This window comes from Camelus ferus, chromosome 11 (genome assembly GCF_009834535.1).
Source record: "Camelus ferus isolate YT-003-E chromosome 11, BCGSAC_Cfer_1.0, whole genome shotgun sequence".
In the NCBI taxonomy this organism is placed as follows: Eukaryota; Metazoa; Chordata; class Mammalia; order Artiodactyla; family Camelidae; genus Camelus; species Camelus ferus.
Window position 1 is genome coordinate 838,124 of NC_045706.1, and position 16,870 is coordinate 854,993.

The 16,870-nt window shown below is 58.2% G+C and overlaps 1 protein-coding gene across 5 annotated transcripts in view; it reads right to left on the minus strand.

The window, feature by feature from the left end:
- The window catches only part of INPP5A (inositol polyphosphate-5-phosphatase A), a 158,009-nt gene that overhangs the window by 69,743 nt on the left and 71,396 nt on the right, over positions 1 to 16,870 (minus strand). For 4 of the 5 annotated variants that reach the window (XM_032490606.1, XM_032490608.1, XM_032490607.1 and 1 more), the window contains one exon: positions 13,880 to 13,967. The exons of the other annotated variant lie outside the window; for it this stretch is intronic. In XM_032490606.1, coding sequence (XP_032346497.1) covers positions 13,880 to 13,967 — 88 coding nt within the window. The remainder of the gene's footprint in view (positions 1 to 13,879; positions 13,968 to 16,870) is intronic. 5 annotated transcript variants of the gene reach the window in all.

Here is a 16,870-nt window from a genome sequence, read left to right on the forward strand (position 1 = left end):
CCTGAATGGCGCGCACATGAAACTGAAAGTTATTCGCACTCTGCTATCACTTCTTGCGGAATGTTAAGTTTCCTTAATCATAAGACGCGTAGAGAGATTTGTGAAGATTTCACATGGAGTCAGCTTGCAAGGGAAACACTTTCCTTTTCAATTAAATCATTTAAAGTTTGACAGCTTATCAGCCGTTAACCACCCGACTAGATTTTGTGTGTGTGTTACTGACGCATGACAGACATTCACAAAACTGTGTGGACGTCAAGTCTGCACTTAGCAGGGGTCTGGCGCATCTCCACGCCCATGAAGCCATCACCATGGCCAAGGTAACAAGCACACCTGTCACCCCGCGAGGCCCGTGTCCCTCTGCCCCTCGTCACCCCTCCCTCCAGCCCCATCCCAGGGACCACTGCAGGTCAGCTTGCACTGTCAAGAGCGTATCGGTGGACTCACACAGAAGGTGCACTTGGTGTGGCGTCGTCCACTCAGCACAGTGACTCTGACGTCCATCCACGCTGCTGTGGGCAGCAGTAATCCCTTCCCTCCTCCTGCTGGGCGGCTCTGCTGCCTGTTCACCCATGGACCTGCTGGGGGGTATTTGGGTTGCTCACAGCTTGGGGTTTTACCAATGAAGTTGCACACAGCCCTCGTGTGGCCGTGTGCTTTCACCCGCCTTAGGTGGGGCCCGGGGTGGAGTGGTTAGGTCGTTGGGCAGGCGTGCTTTTCACCGGCTAGGAATCTGTCAGCGTGTCTTGTTCAGCGGCTGTGTGGCTTGCGGTGTCCGCCACGGCAGCACCTGAGAGCTCAGGCTCTTCCTCGCCCTCACCAGCCCGTGACACGGCCTGTCTTCCAACTTCAGCCAATAGTGGGAAATCCGTGGCCTCTGGCGGACAGTGTGGCCCTCACGTGCGTGGCCTAACGAGTGTTACCTGGGTCCCAGCAGCACTTCACTGCCCGAGCGCCGCAGGGCCACAGCGAGCCGTAAGCAGGCAGCGCGAGTCCCCCACCGCTGCGCGCTGCTAAGCTGCTTCGCTTAGTCTGTGACCTCTTACGTTTCCACATAAACTTTGGAAGCAGTTTCTCAACTTCTGCAATAAAAGGGTCTGCTCGGATTTTAGCTGGTACCACATCAAACCTTCACGTCACTGTGGGAGAAGTTAACGTTAACGTCTCAAGGACACTGAGTCTTTCAATCCATGAACATGGTGTATCTCTCCACATTTTCTTTTATTTCTCTAAGTAATATGTTGTGCTGTGTGTCTCTGGCCTACGTTATGCAGTATTTCATATTTTGATGCTATTACAAATGGTAACGTTATTTGAATTTCACGTTCTACCTGAATCACTTACAAATGAACAGCTTACAAGCCGTAACTACGTGACTAGATTTTAAAGATGTAAACAAAATACCTTTAGGTTAGAAATCCACTCTGACTATTCAGGAAAGCACTTCACTTCCTACTGTTTCTTCCTGAAGGAGACACTGTCCTCATTACTTTCAGTGCAGTCAGTTCAGTAAAGTTGATCTCAAGCCTCAAATATTTGCACTGGGCTCTGGACTTCTTCAAACCTGCATCACAAAGGGGTGGAGCTATGCATTTGGGGGCACAGTGTGATCTGGCTGGAGTATAAGGATGTGTGTGGGGGAGGGGACAGCAAGCTTGAGTCTAGGACTGGACACACTCTGGCCTCCTCATCCCAGTGAGACGCAGAGACCTGCACCGTCTTCACCCCCCGGGTTGGTTTGGCCCCGCTTCTCTCCAGCGTTCACTAGGGGACATTCCCTGGATGGCTCAGGCTTAGCAAGAAGAACGGACCAGAGTCGAGAAAATAAAACCAAAGTGGATCCCTACTTCTGGTCTATTCTGTGCGTTTACTTCAACAAGAACTTCAAGGCTACGTCTGACAGGCCTTTGAAATTTGAAACAACCCACCTATCCCTTCTCTGCCTTTCCATAGCTCCGGTGGCCTCACCTCTTTTCCCAAAACTGCAATGGCTCCCCCCCACCACCGAATCACGTTCACATCCCTTCACCTGATCTCAGAGAATCTTCAGGATGCTAGCCTCCCCCCCCGACGCCGTCTCCTTCAGACAGCCCACGCCTGGACGGCTGGGATTACCCTTGCTCACTGCCCAGAGCTGCCTCGATGCACCAGCGCACAAGTCCACGTGCCGCCTCCCCGTCACCACACCACCCAAACACCACCTCCTCCTCTGCAAGTCTTCTCTGAGGTCACCATTGAAAGAAGGAATCTCTTTCTGCTATTTTTTTTTTTAAATTTGTCCAAAAAAGTCACAGTTGCAAGGCTTCAGCAGTGCCCTGATCACTTCAGTTTTTTACCCCCGAGGCTGTTGCTGTCTCTTAGTTGTCTTCTTTAGATATTTACCTCCATGTCTCTGAAGTTGACAATGCTGCTCCTTGATTTTCTAGTTTTCAACATTAACTATTAATGTTTCCACTGTGGAAGACGGGGATTTCATCCCTTTATACCACTTTTCCCTTCACTCACATGACTCTCTCTCTCTCTCACACACACACACACATACACACAACTATCTCTGATCCCCATTCTCTGGATAAAAACAGTTTTACCTAAATTAATAATCAGCACTTATGTCATTATAGCTTTGAAAATGCTCTTACTACATTATGATTGCGTTTCTCCTCTTGAGCAGCTTTTTGTTTTCCCTGGAGCTCATTATCGCCTTCTTTTTTGTTAACAGAGTTCTTTAACATACATTCATCATAATTCATTCACACACTCTCTAAACCTCATCTCGGTATCTCAAAACATCAAAAAACCTATTAATTTCACCTTGGAGACTCTCGCTTAGAAACCTAACCAGCTGCATGGCTGCACTCTCTCCTGTCACATACATGTCATCCTCCTGGGATCGCCCAGTCTCTGCTGACCTGGGGATTCCCCTGAGAGAATCAGGCCCAGCACAGAGCAGCACACGTGAGAGTTTACGGAGCTGAACAGAAAGGGGATGTGCTCTTCATGCCCAGGGCGCCAGACAAGCTCTCTGCTAAGAGCCCAGCAGACACCTGGTCAGGGTGGAAGTAACCAGCACTCGTGTCTGAGCTCTCTGCTCCATACCCTCAGGGGAGCTGGTACACTCAAACCCCAGCTTCCTGTGTTTCCTGGACCTTCTGATAGAGTACCAAAGCTTCCTGACTAAGGGCACTGGGGACATTTTTTTAAAAGACCTTACATACCTAAATACAGTCTTCATTTTCCCTGCCCACACGTTTACAGACTGGCTGGATGAGAATTCTGGATGGGAATTCCCGGCACACCAGGGGCTGAGGTAGGTCTTCTGCCTTCCAGTGTGGCCTTGAGAAGTGTGGGCACTTGGGGTGTCATGGTCAGCATGCATGTCTTGTGTCTGCATCCATGGCCCCCGGCAGCAGGCCCAACACACAGAGCACAACACACACATCCTGCAGCCAAGTGGAAAGGCTTCACTCCACCTTTGTGCCCAGGAAGCTGGACCGAGCCCTCCATCAAAAGCAGCAGGCTTCACTGAGGCCTCCAAGAGGAGGCTGACACGTGTGGTCTCAGCTCGGGGCCTGTAGGGAGCCTTCCACTGCTGGCCCCCACTCTCCAGCAGTCCTCTCTTGGTCCTTGGTGAGGAAGTGGAGAGGTACGCTCTAGAACTTCCCAACACAGCCAGCAAGCCTCCCACGTGCATCTGAAGGCCATGCCAGCCTCCTAGACACATGTTCTTGTCTGAAATACTGCTTCTAGGGGTGGAAATGGTACCCAAAGTGAAGGGCAGGTGCCAGTGCTCCAGGAAAGGACATTACAGCTGGCAAATGTGGCTGCATGACTGGACACTCATGGGCATCCGACACTCAGGGACAAGTTCCCTGCTGCAGGGTGCTTAGTCCCCAGAGACCTGGTCATGTGTCCAGGGTGACAGGGCTCCTCCCACCCCCCACCCAAAACCCTGGAGTAGGTGACACACCCAAAGGGCCAGCGCCACACCTGGGGGTGCCCACTACCTGCCAGCATGCAGCGGCCATTGCCTCCAAACCAGGACAGAGAAAAGCAGTTCCTCTCTCCATGAGCCCCCATCCCTCCCGACAGGCCCGCCTAGACTCCTGGGGGCCCTGGCCTCTGTCAAGGGATGCAGTGATTGCCCCCAGGCCTGGCAGTGGCCCTCCTTCCCACCAGCCAGCACACCAGCCTCTCCCAGAAACATCTGCCTGCCTTCCCAGCCTGTCCTGGACTCAGTGGATCAGAACCCCAGGCTCCCGCAGCCACGCTGCAAGTCCAAGTGAGGCAGAGAAGCCCCTACAGCCTCGGCCTCCTCCCCCATCCAACCGGGGCAGCCATGGGCGGTGTGAGGGTCCCATGAGAGGCGGTTCGTGAAGTGCTCCCACTCGAGCTGGCACTGAGCCTGCAAGCGTTTCCGTGTCACCACCTGTTCTCAACACCGCTCAGCACCACCAGCTGGACGGCACGCACTGAAAACGTCTGCCCTGCTCTCACGGCTGCGAGCAGGCGCACAGGGTCTTCCTGACACCAAGGGGCACACAGCGACGTGAAGCACACCAAGCTCAGTGGGGACAGCACGCCACCTCCCCCGAGAGCCCTGGGCACAGCCCCCTCCTCCCGCTGCCCACGGCCCAGCCCAGGGAGCCTCCCATCCCGGACACCAGGAGGAAATGGTCACTGGTCTCGGTGCTGCAGGGCGTGCTGTTGGCCGAGAGCCATGTTTTAAGTCCGAGGTCTTCCCAGGCGAGCTCTCACCCCACAAACAGCCACACAGGAGGTGCCCAGGCACCACTTCCTCTTCCTTCTTGAGCCGCCCTGGCTCCATCCCTCCCGCCTTCCTGCCAGGCCTCGCGGACCCAGGCTGTGCAGCGACTGGGACCTGCTCAAGCTTCAGGGCCCTGGGTGGGGGAGACCCTTCCAGAAGCACACAGCTCAGTGTCTCCCTGAGCTCATGGAAAACCTTGGCACCTGAGACTCCAGCAGCTCTCGGACCCCGAGGTCGCAGCCCAGACGGGCAGCAGGGTTACAGGGGCTGGGAAAGGCTCCGCTCCACCACTGGCCCTTGGCCAGGACACACCCAGCGTCTCCCCAGAAGGCACGGCCAGATAAAATCAACCTCGTGGCAACTGTCCTCCCTGTTGGATAGCCCCACGCCAGCTCATCTGTTAGAGGGAAATAAAAAAGTCAAGCCTAAATGTGTAAAAAATTATGATGGAAGCCCTAAATAAGGCAGGGGCTGCAAGCTCATTGAGTCAAAAATCAATCAATCAATGGGTGAGTGGATTAGGCGCACCTCATAAGCCCCAAAGAAATAATTCGCCCAAACACTGGGCTTTAACAGTGGAGGACCAAATTCCAACACTTTTAGGAAGTAAATAATGAAAAATCAATTTAAAGAAAAAACAGATCAAGAAGCCTGGGCCCTGACGTACGGACACATTTACTGCTGAGCGCCGTCTCGGGCTGACCCGAAAACTTCGGGAGCGTTTATTTACTTTCTGCACCTTCCAGGGATCAATATTTTTAATTTGGATCCGAGTTATTATTTTTCACATCACAGCAGCGGGGAGCAGAGCAAAGTGGCTCATATTTTAGTGCTAAAAAGATCGATATGACAGCTTCACCTTCCCTGCAGCCCCGGCCGCCGCCCGGCTGCACATCACCCGTCCCGCGGGGCCACGGGTGCCGAGCCAGGGGCGCGCTGCCCCGCCCGCCGGGCAGGCGGCGTGATTTAGCGGAGCGCGGAGGGCCCGGTGCCCTCGGAAAACCAATCTTGCTTCCCTCACTTCATCAGCCCTGTCTGGCCCCACAGGCGGGTGAGGCAGGGAGCCAGGGCGAGGCAGGGGCCTCCTAAGGCACAACGGTGCCCGCGCCAGAAACGCACGCCCCTCGGCCCCCGTCCTCGGCCCAGAGAACAGTAGTAACACCATGAACCTTCCATGAATGTCCCCTGAAATCTGAGGAAAGGGGCAGGTCTCAGAGCAAGGTGCCAGGAGGGTCTGAGAGGGCGTCTCCCCAGGGGGAGCACAGCTTCGGGCCCGTCCCCCGGGGCCCTGGATCTCGACAGAAAGAGCAGCCGCGCCCCCCCCTCCAGCAGGCACCCTGGGTCGGGTGGGGGCAGACCCCACTCTGTCAGAGGGAGGCCCAGACCCTCCCGTAGGAGGCCACCGAGGCCAGCGGGACCCTCCAGGCGCGCTCCCTCGTGAGGAGAGGAAGGAGCCCCCAAGACGGGAGGGGAAGGAAGAGGAAGGAGCCAGTTTGCTGGTGACCAGCTGTCAAGGTATCCTGGGCCCAAGAGCCACCAGCATGGACAATGGAGTAAGTGGGAGTGTGGACAGATCCCTCCAGGTGAGGACGGACTCCTCCTAGGTGAGGATGGGCCCCTCTGTGTGTGGATGGAGCCCCCTGGGTGTAGGCAGAGCCCCGGGTGCCAGGGCTGCCCCTGGGCCGTGAGGTCTGACTCTGGGGGGACCTGCTGTCAGGGCACGGCGTCTCCCTGGACCGGGAACCCGTGGGCCAGGTGGGTTTTCAAAGTGAAGCTTCAGGCTGGAATGGGAGGTGCTTCCCGGAGGGGCCTGAAAGGGTCACTTTTCCTCCTTCGTTTGATTTCACCTGGACAAGCGAGGCCGTGGGAAACCTTGGTGGCCCTCAAGTCCATGTCCGTGGGTTTCTGGTCTGGCCACTCTCGCCTCAGAAAAGGAAGCCCACCTATGCCCCTCTTTTCAGGGACCTACTTAGCCAGGGATGAAGGCGGAGGCTGCAGGCTGGAGGCAGGGCTGAGCCCAGGACCCTCGGGCAGCAGAGGCGCCGCCAGTCATGGCCTCGCAACCCAGGAAGCCCCCCACAGCCCCCCGTCTTCCCAGTGCCCTGGGGACGCCAGGTTCCAGTGCTGAAGAACACGGACCTGTCTCTGCCCAGATGGATCCCCACCTTCAGAGCTTTGAGGGGAAGTCAGAACCACCATGTGTTAAGGCAACCCCGAGATTGCCAAGGCCGTGTGGGTAGTGTCCTCCACCAGCCCGTCCTCTGTGCCCACTGTGGACCGCCGCTGCACTCAAGCAAGTCACCAGGTGAGTGGGGAGGATGTGGGGTCACCAGGTGAGGGGGGGAGGATGCGGGGTCAGCAGGTGAGGGGGGAGGACGCGGGGTCACCAGGTGATAAAGTCACGTGAGTGGCCCCTGGCCGTGTCTCCTTGGGCCGTCACCAACCTGGACAAGCCTGAATGCACACCGGCCCAGGTCAGACAAATGACCAGGAGAACAGTGAGGGGCCCCCATGCTGGATGCTTTACTCTGCAGTGCAGTCAGATGAGGAAGTTACACAACAGTAAATTCACAGCTTCATCCTCATTCTGCCACGCTGGAGCCGGGGGTAGGAAAGCTGTCCCTCTGAGTCTCCATATTCAGCCCTGTCGGCCGGTGGGTGATGCCTGTCTCCACTCCCCACACACGGCAAAGTCAGACATGACTCTCAGCTGCATTGGTGGGCACTTGGCAGCCTTGAGAACCGTGCAGCACCTCCTCAGTGTCAGGCCAAGGGCGCCGGGGGTGCCGAGGTTAAGAAGGCAGTGCCTGTGACCCACTGCCTCTCTGGGGGGTTCCCAGGGGGCCGATCCTGGGGTCTGGGTGGAAGCATTTTCCAAGGGGCTGGATGAGCCTCTGAAACCAGGAGGAGGGAGTGTGGGGAGACCACTGCGGGAAACCGGGGCCCCACAGTCTCCCGCCGCAGCCTTTGGACACTCCGTGTGACTCAGAGGGTTTCACGGTCCCTCCGAGCGGACACTGAGCTCGGTGCCTCCCCCGGGAACCCTGTCCCTGAACCTGGCCCACCTCGCCCAGTGGGTCCACATGCAGCCCTTGCACACCCCGTGGGGAACCCCTCAGTCCTTCCCTATGCTCGGGCCCAGCATCCACGGGCGTGGGGGAGACAGGGCATCTGTGTCCCTGGAGGCCAGCCCTGCCTGAGGAAAGCCCCAGCCTTCCCTGGAACCTGTCCTTGTAGCCGAGAAAGCTTCCTCCAAGTGTTCTTGTATGAACCACCTTTCTGACAGAGTCATGGGTTCACGTCACATGCCTGAGTAACGGTCTTCCAATGGACTCGATCACTAAACCCAACAATTTACAGAGGGTGTGCTGACACTGTCCACACAGAGCACGCATGACGGAGAGGGTAGCCAGGCCTGGGAGGGCAGGACTACATAGAACAGAGAGGAGCAGGTGGGACAAAGGAAGAAGCAGGGCTGACAGGGAGGTCCAGGCAGGGCTCTCCTGGGGCAGCCAGCCCACAGGTAACTGGGGAAGAAGGGGCACCTAGGCGGGGCCAGGCTGGTGCAAAGGCCCTGAGGCAGGTTTGCCCCGGCCCAGGGATGGAAAGGAGGTGGGGACCTGCAGGGGACAGAGGAAGGAAAGAGCAGGAGGGGCTGAGGACAGAGGGTGTGGCTGGACTGGCAGCCACCTTCCTCCAAGACGACAGGCGGCCACAGGGCTGGCAAAACGTGGTACCACGGAGTCCAGGAGGGGCCAAGCGACAGCCACACCCCTGCCTCCCGGTGCTCATCTGTGCTTGCAAATGTCGCACCAGGTGCAGGTACCCGTGCGCCTGCAGGCGAGGATCCACCAGGTGCGCAGAGCACGGCCACTGGCTCCACCATGCGGGGCCCACGAGGGACACCTGAGCCACCCCAGGAGTGGCCCCAGCCTAGGTCCCCCTCAGTCACACTTCAAGGGGCTCCCGAGTCACCTCCTGCTGCCATTTCTGCTCACAACCATGTGGCCCTGGAGATGGTCACTTTCTTCCGTGAGAGCGCCTGGCCTGGCCTGGCGTGGGCAGAAGCAGCGCATCCTGACACTCCCGGTGGTTAGTACCGGACACCCTGGTTCTTTCTCGGCAAACAGAGCCGTAGGGGGCAGGTCGGACGCAGGCACCTGCCGGGACACGGAGGGCGTTTATCCTTCGCCACAGAGAGCGCTGGCTGTGCTCCATCCCCGGGACAAAGCCCGTCCAGGCCACAGCGGCACAGGCCCCACCAGAGGCCGGACCCTTCTCTGCTGGGCACCTCCTCTAGGCCCCTGGGCACACTGGAGTCGGCGTCCTCCGGGGCAGCCCCGGGCAGGGGTCTGGGCTGGGGAGGGCAGGTGCCTGGGGGTGCGCCCCCCCATGGGGTCTTTCCTCCCTGACCCGTGGCTCCTGCCCACTCTGCCCCCATCCTCCCTCACCGCACCCTCCCATCTTGCCGATCTCCAAAGTGGAGCCTCAAGCTCTGTCTTCGGCTGGGGCTCCCCATGAGCCGCCCTGGTGGGGGTCCACACTGAGGGCAGCCACGTCCAACCCGCAGCTGGGACGGCCTCCTCCGCCCCAGGACCCCCTCCCTGATCAGAGCACGTTTGCTGGCCCAACTCCAGGCCCTGGGAGCAGGGAAGAGAGCTGGGGAGGAAGACACAGTATGAGAACCCCAGCACCCAGCACACCGAGGTGGCCGCTGCCGGGAGGCGAGGGCCCAGGCGGCTGGGGCTGGACCAGCACGAGCGCCTGCCGTCCGCCTGCTCACCCGGAGCCAGGCCCTCGGCCCGGGAGGGCGGTGAGTGAGTTCCTGTGAATGGGACGGGCGACGTCACTGCAAGGCTGGTGGTGCCTCTGAAGGAACAGGGTTCCAACTCCTGGCTTCCCGCAGAAAACGCAGGCAGATTGGACCCGCCCAGGACGGCCAATGGGGCGCTGTCTCCTCAGGCCTGAGCAGACTAGCCGAGCCACCTGCTTAAGTGAATGGCCACTCGGGATGGTTCTTACGGAAGGACAGGATTTAACAATCTTTTCTGAATCTAAAAATTGCCCTCTGAGCGTCCCCTGCTCAGGGTACGAGACGTTGCTTTGGCGCCATCTCCTGGTGAATATGAGCATCTGCAAGCTCCTGCCTGTGCTGCAGCCCCCTACACCCTTATGCCGTCACAGCCCCCTAGGTCACAGCCCTCCCCAGGCCATTGCTCCCCTAGGCCACTGTTTCCCCAGGCCGCAGGCCCCCCCCCCCCGTCACAGTCCTCGCCCCAGGTCACAGCCCTGTAGGCTCAGAGGTCCCCCAGGCCACTCTCCCCTCAAGGCCTCTGCCCCCCCCCCCAGGCCGCAGCCCCCACGCTCCACGCGCGCCCCCCCCCCCACGTGCTCATCACCAGGGGCAGCTTCAGGCTCACCCTCCTTCTGGGAACAGGCCACTATTTTCTGATCCCTATTAGTACCTGTGACAGCGTTTATGTACAAGATAAATTCATTTCAATTTCCTTTTTCAATTAATGGCCTATTATTTGAACCACACTCAGCTAAAAATATTGCTCCAATGCCATTAATCTTGTAAAAATTAAATTTTCCTCCCTTTGACAGCCAGAGGCCATCAGGCTGTGGTGGGAGGGTGGCCATGTAGCTGGCCCACCCTGCCCAGGACGCCTAGGCACAGGGTCCTCTCCACCAGGACATCCAGGGAACGCTGCAGAGACGGCTCCACGCGTGACACACAGAGGGTGATGGGCGGGCACAAAGGGGACGCACTGCAGGGCCAGGGTCAGGCGGGCTTTTACCGCAATCCACCACGGTCCTGGTCAGCAGACGGGTGACAAATGTGCACACATGCACGCACGCGCACACCGTGCTGAGTCTGGGACAAGGTCCAGACCAGGAGCATGGAGACCACTGACCACTTCCCACCAGGAAGCACGGCTGTTCCAGGTACCCAGTTACCCTGCGGGCCGTCAACGTGCCCACAGTGGACCGTGGCTGCAGGAGGGGACCACCGGAGGACACAGCACCGCTGGGCACCCACACCCTCCTCGGCAGCTTGAGCTTCGTCCCCTCTCCCAGACACTGTCCAGTCCTGTGGACACCACGAGACACAGCCTCAGGGCCTCAGACCTGGCCTTGACCCACGCCCAGTGCAGTGCTGTCCTGTGCAGTCAGTCTCGCCCCAGGGGGTGCCGCCCAGGAGCCAGCAGCCAGCCGGGACACTGGCTAACCTGCCACCAGTGCTTTTAAGACCAAGACAGGAAAGAAAACACTGGGGGCTCTCACTGTGAGATGTTTTAAATCGACAGTAGGCAGGCGAGGAGGAGCAGGCTGGGTGTAAGGTCACCGTCAGCTGCCCCGGCACACGCCCGGCACATGCACGGACGCACACTCTTCCAGGGCACAATTTGTAGCAGACTGTTCCATCGTATGCCTGGTCCTCGGTGTAAAACTGTTTAATTCTTGGTATTTCAAATTACTTCCAATTTTTGTTACCAGACAACTTTCGATGACTGTCCTCATCATACACAACAGTGTGCAAGACGCTTACGTACTTCCCCAGTGAAGTCGCTGAGTTACGGGAAGGCTCTTTCTCAGGTTTCTGTTTTCCACTGCAAGTTGTGAGACGATGTTTTGAGATCAATCTCAAGGGACAAGGAAAGACCAAACACCGCACTCGGCCCCGGGGCCCCTGTGGCAATAACCACTGCTCCTCAGTCCACTGAGCATTTCAGCCGCAGCAGAAACACAGCTACTGAGACGCCTATTGTGACAGGTGACACCTAGCAGACCACAGGGAACTAGAAAACTGAGCACTTCAGAAAACCCTGAAAAACTTGCCTGGTGTGTGAGACACAGACAGGCAGCAGCGACAGAGGGGGCTCCCGGCCCTCCGGAGGCTGCAGCTTCTGTGCAAGAACCCAGGCCCCGTCCACCCACGAGCTGCGCCTACTCCTCACTGCTCGTTCAGCCCCGGGGCGCCCAAGGCCCCAGCGAGGACGCTCCCTTAGCAGAGGGGTGGCCTCAGCCCAGGAGAGACCCCCAGCTGCCCCTCACCTTCCGTCTCTGCCCCCAGACACACCCCCACTCTGATCTTGCTTTGGGTTAACTTATTCTTCATTTTAAAACTTTCTACTGCAAGCATTTAACGCCAGAAGTTTCCCTCGAAGTGCTACTTTAAACGCGTCTCATAGATTCTGATGGTTTTTACTTTGCTTTTCATGTTATTGGAAACAACTTCTAATTTCCTTTGTGACTCGTGGGTTGTCTACAAGTTTGCTATTTATTTCCAAATGTCGGGGAATTTTCCGGACATGCTTCTGTTTACTCGTCACGCGGCTCCTTTGTGGTCGGAGAGCGGGGCCGCGTGACTCCCGCCTCTCGCGCCCAGGTGAGTCTTCAGCCCAGATTTCAGTGTGTGGAACGTTCCACACGCACCCAGAGGCCAAGACGCGTCCAGGCCCAGGAAGGCTTGTGCTCTGGCCGCCAGGGTGGGCACATCCGAGTCCTGGGGACAGACCCGCCTCCAGCCAGTCTCCCCAGGAGGGTTAAGAGCCAACCTCATCCTCCGAAGAAGTCTCTGCTGACGCACCTTCCACCTTCGTTTGGAAAGACGTCTTTGAAGAAGAGCCGACAGCTGCCGTTTCCAGGCCGGGGCTGCCCCGGGCCATGTCCTTGTCCCTTGGCTGCGCCACTGACCCCAAAGCCAGGGTCCCGGGGGCGTCACTGAGCTCTCGCTGGCTGGTGCCCCACTGGGCGCGGACCCACAACCTCCCTGACTCGGATCCCTGGCACCGCGTGCTCACACGACGGCTGTCACGTCTCAGAGGAACTGACCCTCCCCTCGTCACGTTCCTTGCTCCAAATCCCTGCCGACACCAACCCGGCCACTCCCACCTCCTCAGAGCCCACGCTGCTGGTGCTCCCTTCATCCTGTCACTTGTAAAGTTTCTGTCCTGCTGTAACGGCGGCTGCGAGGCCCGAGGGCTGCCTCCTGAGGAGGCGGCGGCTGGGGCAGCTCTACTGGCCCAGCAGAGACCTGAGCCTCGGAGGGGAGGGCGGGACCCCGAGCGCCTGTGTGTCCTGCCAGGAAGCTCGTTACTGACTGCGTGTATCGGTTTACGTGCTTCAAACTCTGAAGAACGTCAGCCCTTTCCTACCCCCCCGTCCCGCCCAGGGTTCCACTCACACCACTGACCACGGGGGCCGACGATCCGGTAATGGTTTGGGCCTTTCACCATACTTTCTCTTGCCACACCTTCAGGTTCAATTACCTTTTCTTTTACCCTGCAGCCCCTAACCGGCAGGAACCCAGTGTAGCTTCCATTCCAGATCCCGAGCTTTTCATCTGAAAGTCCCACTTGGGAAGCACAGGAAGCCGGGTCACAGCAGAGGGAAGCATGGGTGTCTGGGACTCGGAGACTGAGCTGAGAGAAGGAGCCGTCGGGGACCAGGGGAGGCGGAGGGGCCACGCCCTCACCTCGCTGCCCGGGGAGCCTAACGGTGCTCAGCGTGGGGCCCCTGTGATGCCGGGGCCCCACGAGCAGAGAGCAGAGGGAAGACCCCAGGGACGAGGAGACGCACACCTGCAGTCCCATGACCACTGCACGACCGGCATCAGATGCCCGAAATTTAAGGACTGAAACGGGCAGGGCCTCTTCAGCATCGCACCCTCTGGGGAAGGGCAGCCACATGTCTGCTGCCCTGACTCCGGCACAGGATGTCCAAACAGTGGCTCCTTCGGGAGAAGACCTGCCAGACGGCCCCTGTGTCTATAGCCCCGGGGGTGCGGGCAAGGTGAAGGTTGCGGGAAGCAGAAGGTTGCGGGTGCAGGGCTTCGGCAGAGATGGGCTCCAGACTGCATCCCCCTGCCCCAGCCAGCCGCCGCCAGCGCCGGTCCCACACCTGCCCCTGCAGGAGCCCCACCCATCCCTGCACCATGCACGCACCCCGAGCTGTCCCCCCAGGCCGCGTGACACTTTAACTCAGGCCCAGTCACGTTCTGCCAGTGACAGAGCTGCCCCCGCCTCTCCCTGTGGGACCGGCGGGGGGCCGCATCAGCGCGTGCGGGCCGCGCCCGAAGCCGACTCCGCGGGGCGAGGGGGCACGTACCGTGAAATGCTCCTGGGACTTGTAGTTTTCGTCCAGGTAGACACGCGCCCTGTTATACTCCTTCATGGCATCACTGGACAGCAGCTCCCTGGAAGGAAGAGGGCGAGTTCTGTACTGCGAAGCCATGCAGACCCCGCACCATTTCACAGGTGTGCGCACCAGGCACGGAAGAGAGGCCTGGCTGCCCTGTTAGATTTACATCATCCTGGAAACAACAGCCACCAACTGGGCTGGGGGGAGATGGGGAGGGGAGGAGATGGGGAGAGGTGGAGATAGAAAGGGGCAGATGCTAAGACCCACTGTGCGCCCCGGGCAGGCGGCCCCACCCGCCGGGAGACAGCAGGACACAGGCTCTCGGGGAAGGAGACCAGGGTGCAGAGACACTGCGAACACGCCCAGGGCCACTCCGGGAAAGCGCATGGGGTGTTCCGGGGTCTTCTCGGCCCTCCTGGAGGTGACACAGACTCCCAGGCCTGGACGATCCCAACCCTTTTGTTCCTCACTGGACAAGAGCTGAACACTGGGGCCCAGTGGCTGAGGCTCTGCGCCGATGGGGAGGGAGGGACATTCCCCAACAGTGGCTTCCGTCCCTGACTGCTCACCCTGCCTCACCAAGCCCAAGCAGACGACCCCCCTGCCGTCTCCATACGCGTGGCTGAAGTGGGTGGCTCTGCACCCCCACATCCTGAGATGACACTGCACCAAAGGGGCGGGGCTCCCCACTACTCCCCGACCCCACCCAAGGCACGCATCCCCCGCTGCCCAGTGGCATGACAGCAGGGACAGGAGGACATGGTGCCACGTGACCAGGAAGAGGCAGGGGCTCCAAGCTGTGATCAGGAGCGAGCAGAAAGGAGCCTGGAGGAGGGTAAGGGAGGAGGATTGAACTAACCCCCACCCGCCCACGAGAACAAACCCCAGGGCCCACAGGGAGGAGACAGACACACACACGGACATGCACGACAGTCAAGTCTGGTGTCACATCAGAGTCACCCAACATTATGAAGAAGCAACAAACGCGACCCACAGTCTGCAAAAAAGCAGCAACAGAAACAGACCGAGAAAAGATAAAGATGATGGAATTCACTGAAAAGAATCTTGAAACAGCTGTCATAAATATGACCAAAGATTTAAACAAAAACATGAACATAATGAGGAAAGACAGGGAATATAAAAACCACAAATGAAACTTCCAGAGCTGAAAAATCCAGAATCAGAGATAAATTCACTGAGCGGAGCCAACAGCAGATGAAAACATAAAAAAGGACAGATTCATGACTGAAAGACACAGAAATTATCCACACTGAAGCAAAGAGGAAAGATGAACTGAAACTGGAGTCCAACAACAAGGCAGAAGGGAGGAAGAAGAACATGCAGAAGAATCATGGACACGCTTGTCCCGCATCGGTGTAAAATTATAAACCTACAGGTTGAAAAAGCTCAAAGGGCCCCAAACAAAATAAACACAAAGAAAATCAAACTAAAGCAAAACAATCAAGTTGCTGCAAACCAGCCAGAAAGACAAACTCCAGCAGTCAGGGAAAAAGACACACTATATACAGAAAATTAAGATGCGAACAAAGGCCGGGTTCTCGTCAGAAACAATCCCGACCCGAAGACAATAGGACAATGGCCTTGAAGCCCGAAAGGGGAAAATGGACAAGCCAGAATTCTGCTCCCAACAAAGGTATCTTTCAAGAGTGAAGACAAAGGCTTGTTTTCCAGACCCACAGAAGCTGAGCGAGATGCTCAGCGGCGGCCTGGGTGAGGGTCAGCGCGGGGGCGAAGGCAGAGCCCGCGGCGGGGCGGCGAAGGGCGGGGACGGAACGGGTGACGTCTCCCTCGCTTTCAGTCTCTCTGACAATAACTGCCTAAAGTAAAAGTAGTAACGCCGTATGTTACGTACAAAAAACGTCTCCAGCAGCAGCTCGAGGGCAGGAGGGGCCTGGTGTGAAGCCAGCGGCTCGGGAGCGGGACCCAGGCCGCGGGGGCCACCGGCCTGCTCTTCTCTGGGACACACAGGCGGGGACGTGCTGGCTTCTTTATATGTTTAAATACTGATGGCTTTTGTCAGTCAAGTGTGTCACAGGGATCTTTTCCCGCGTGCGGCTAAACTTCTACTCGGTTCCTAGTGTCTTTCGATAAACAAAGGTTTTAATTTCAATGTGGTCGAATCTGTTGTTCCCTTCTGGGGGCTTTTTCAAGAAATCTCTCTCTGCCCCCAAAGCTCTGATCTCCTACCCTTTACTCTCAGAACAGCCGTTACGCCCTTCACGTTTACTCACTAACACAACTGAAATCCGTCCTGGGCGGGGGCACGACGAGAGGGGGACCCAGCGTCATCTCCTCCCGGCCCAGGACACCAGCGGCTCCCCTGACCGGCAGCCACCCGCCACAGTCCGGGGCGAGGGGGAGCAGGCCCACCCTCACGGACACCCGGCGCCGGCGGTGAGGACACCCGCCCTGCGGAGCTGCAGGGTTACTGCGTGTCCCTGGTCACCAGGGTTCTCCCCACCTCACCGGACTCCGCCTAAACTGGCCCCAAGGCAGCACCCAGCCCACCCACACCTTTGGATTTTGGGGTAGGGGCTAATTTGGCAGTTTTAAAATATCTACCCTTTAACAAATGACCCCTGTGCTCAGAGGGCTCAATGCCCATGGCTCCTGCCACCCATGGACGGTGATGCTCTGTCCCTGTCTCACTGTGACAAGCTCTGAGCAGCTGCAGGGACACCAGTCCTGTCCATCCACCTGTCCGTCCGCAGCAGCAGCAGCAGCAGCAGCAGAGTGGCAGCCATTAGGCCACGCGAGGTGTGACTGGCCAAATCTCTGCTGAAGTCTCAAGCCCAGGGGGCACTGTCACCCTGCACCCCTCACCCCAGGGCCACACTGTCACCCTCCAAGGACACACTGTCACCCCCCAGGGCCACTCCATTACCCTACACCCCCCCAGGGCCACACCGTCAACTCCCCCAGCCATGCTGTCACACG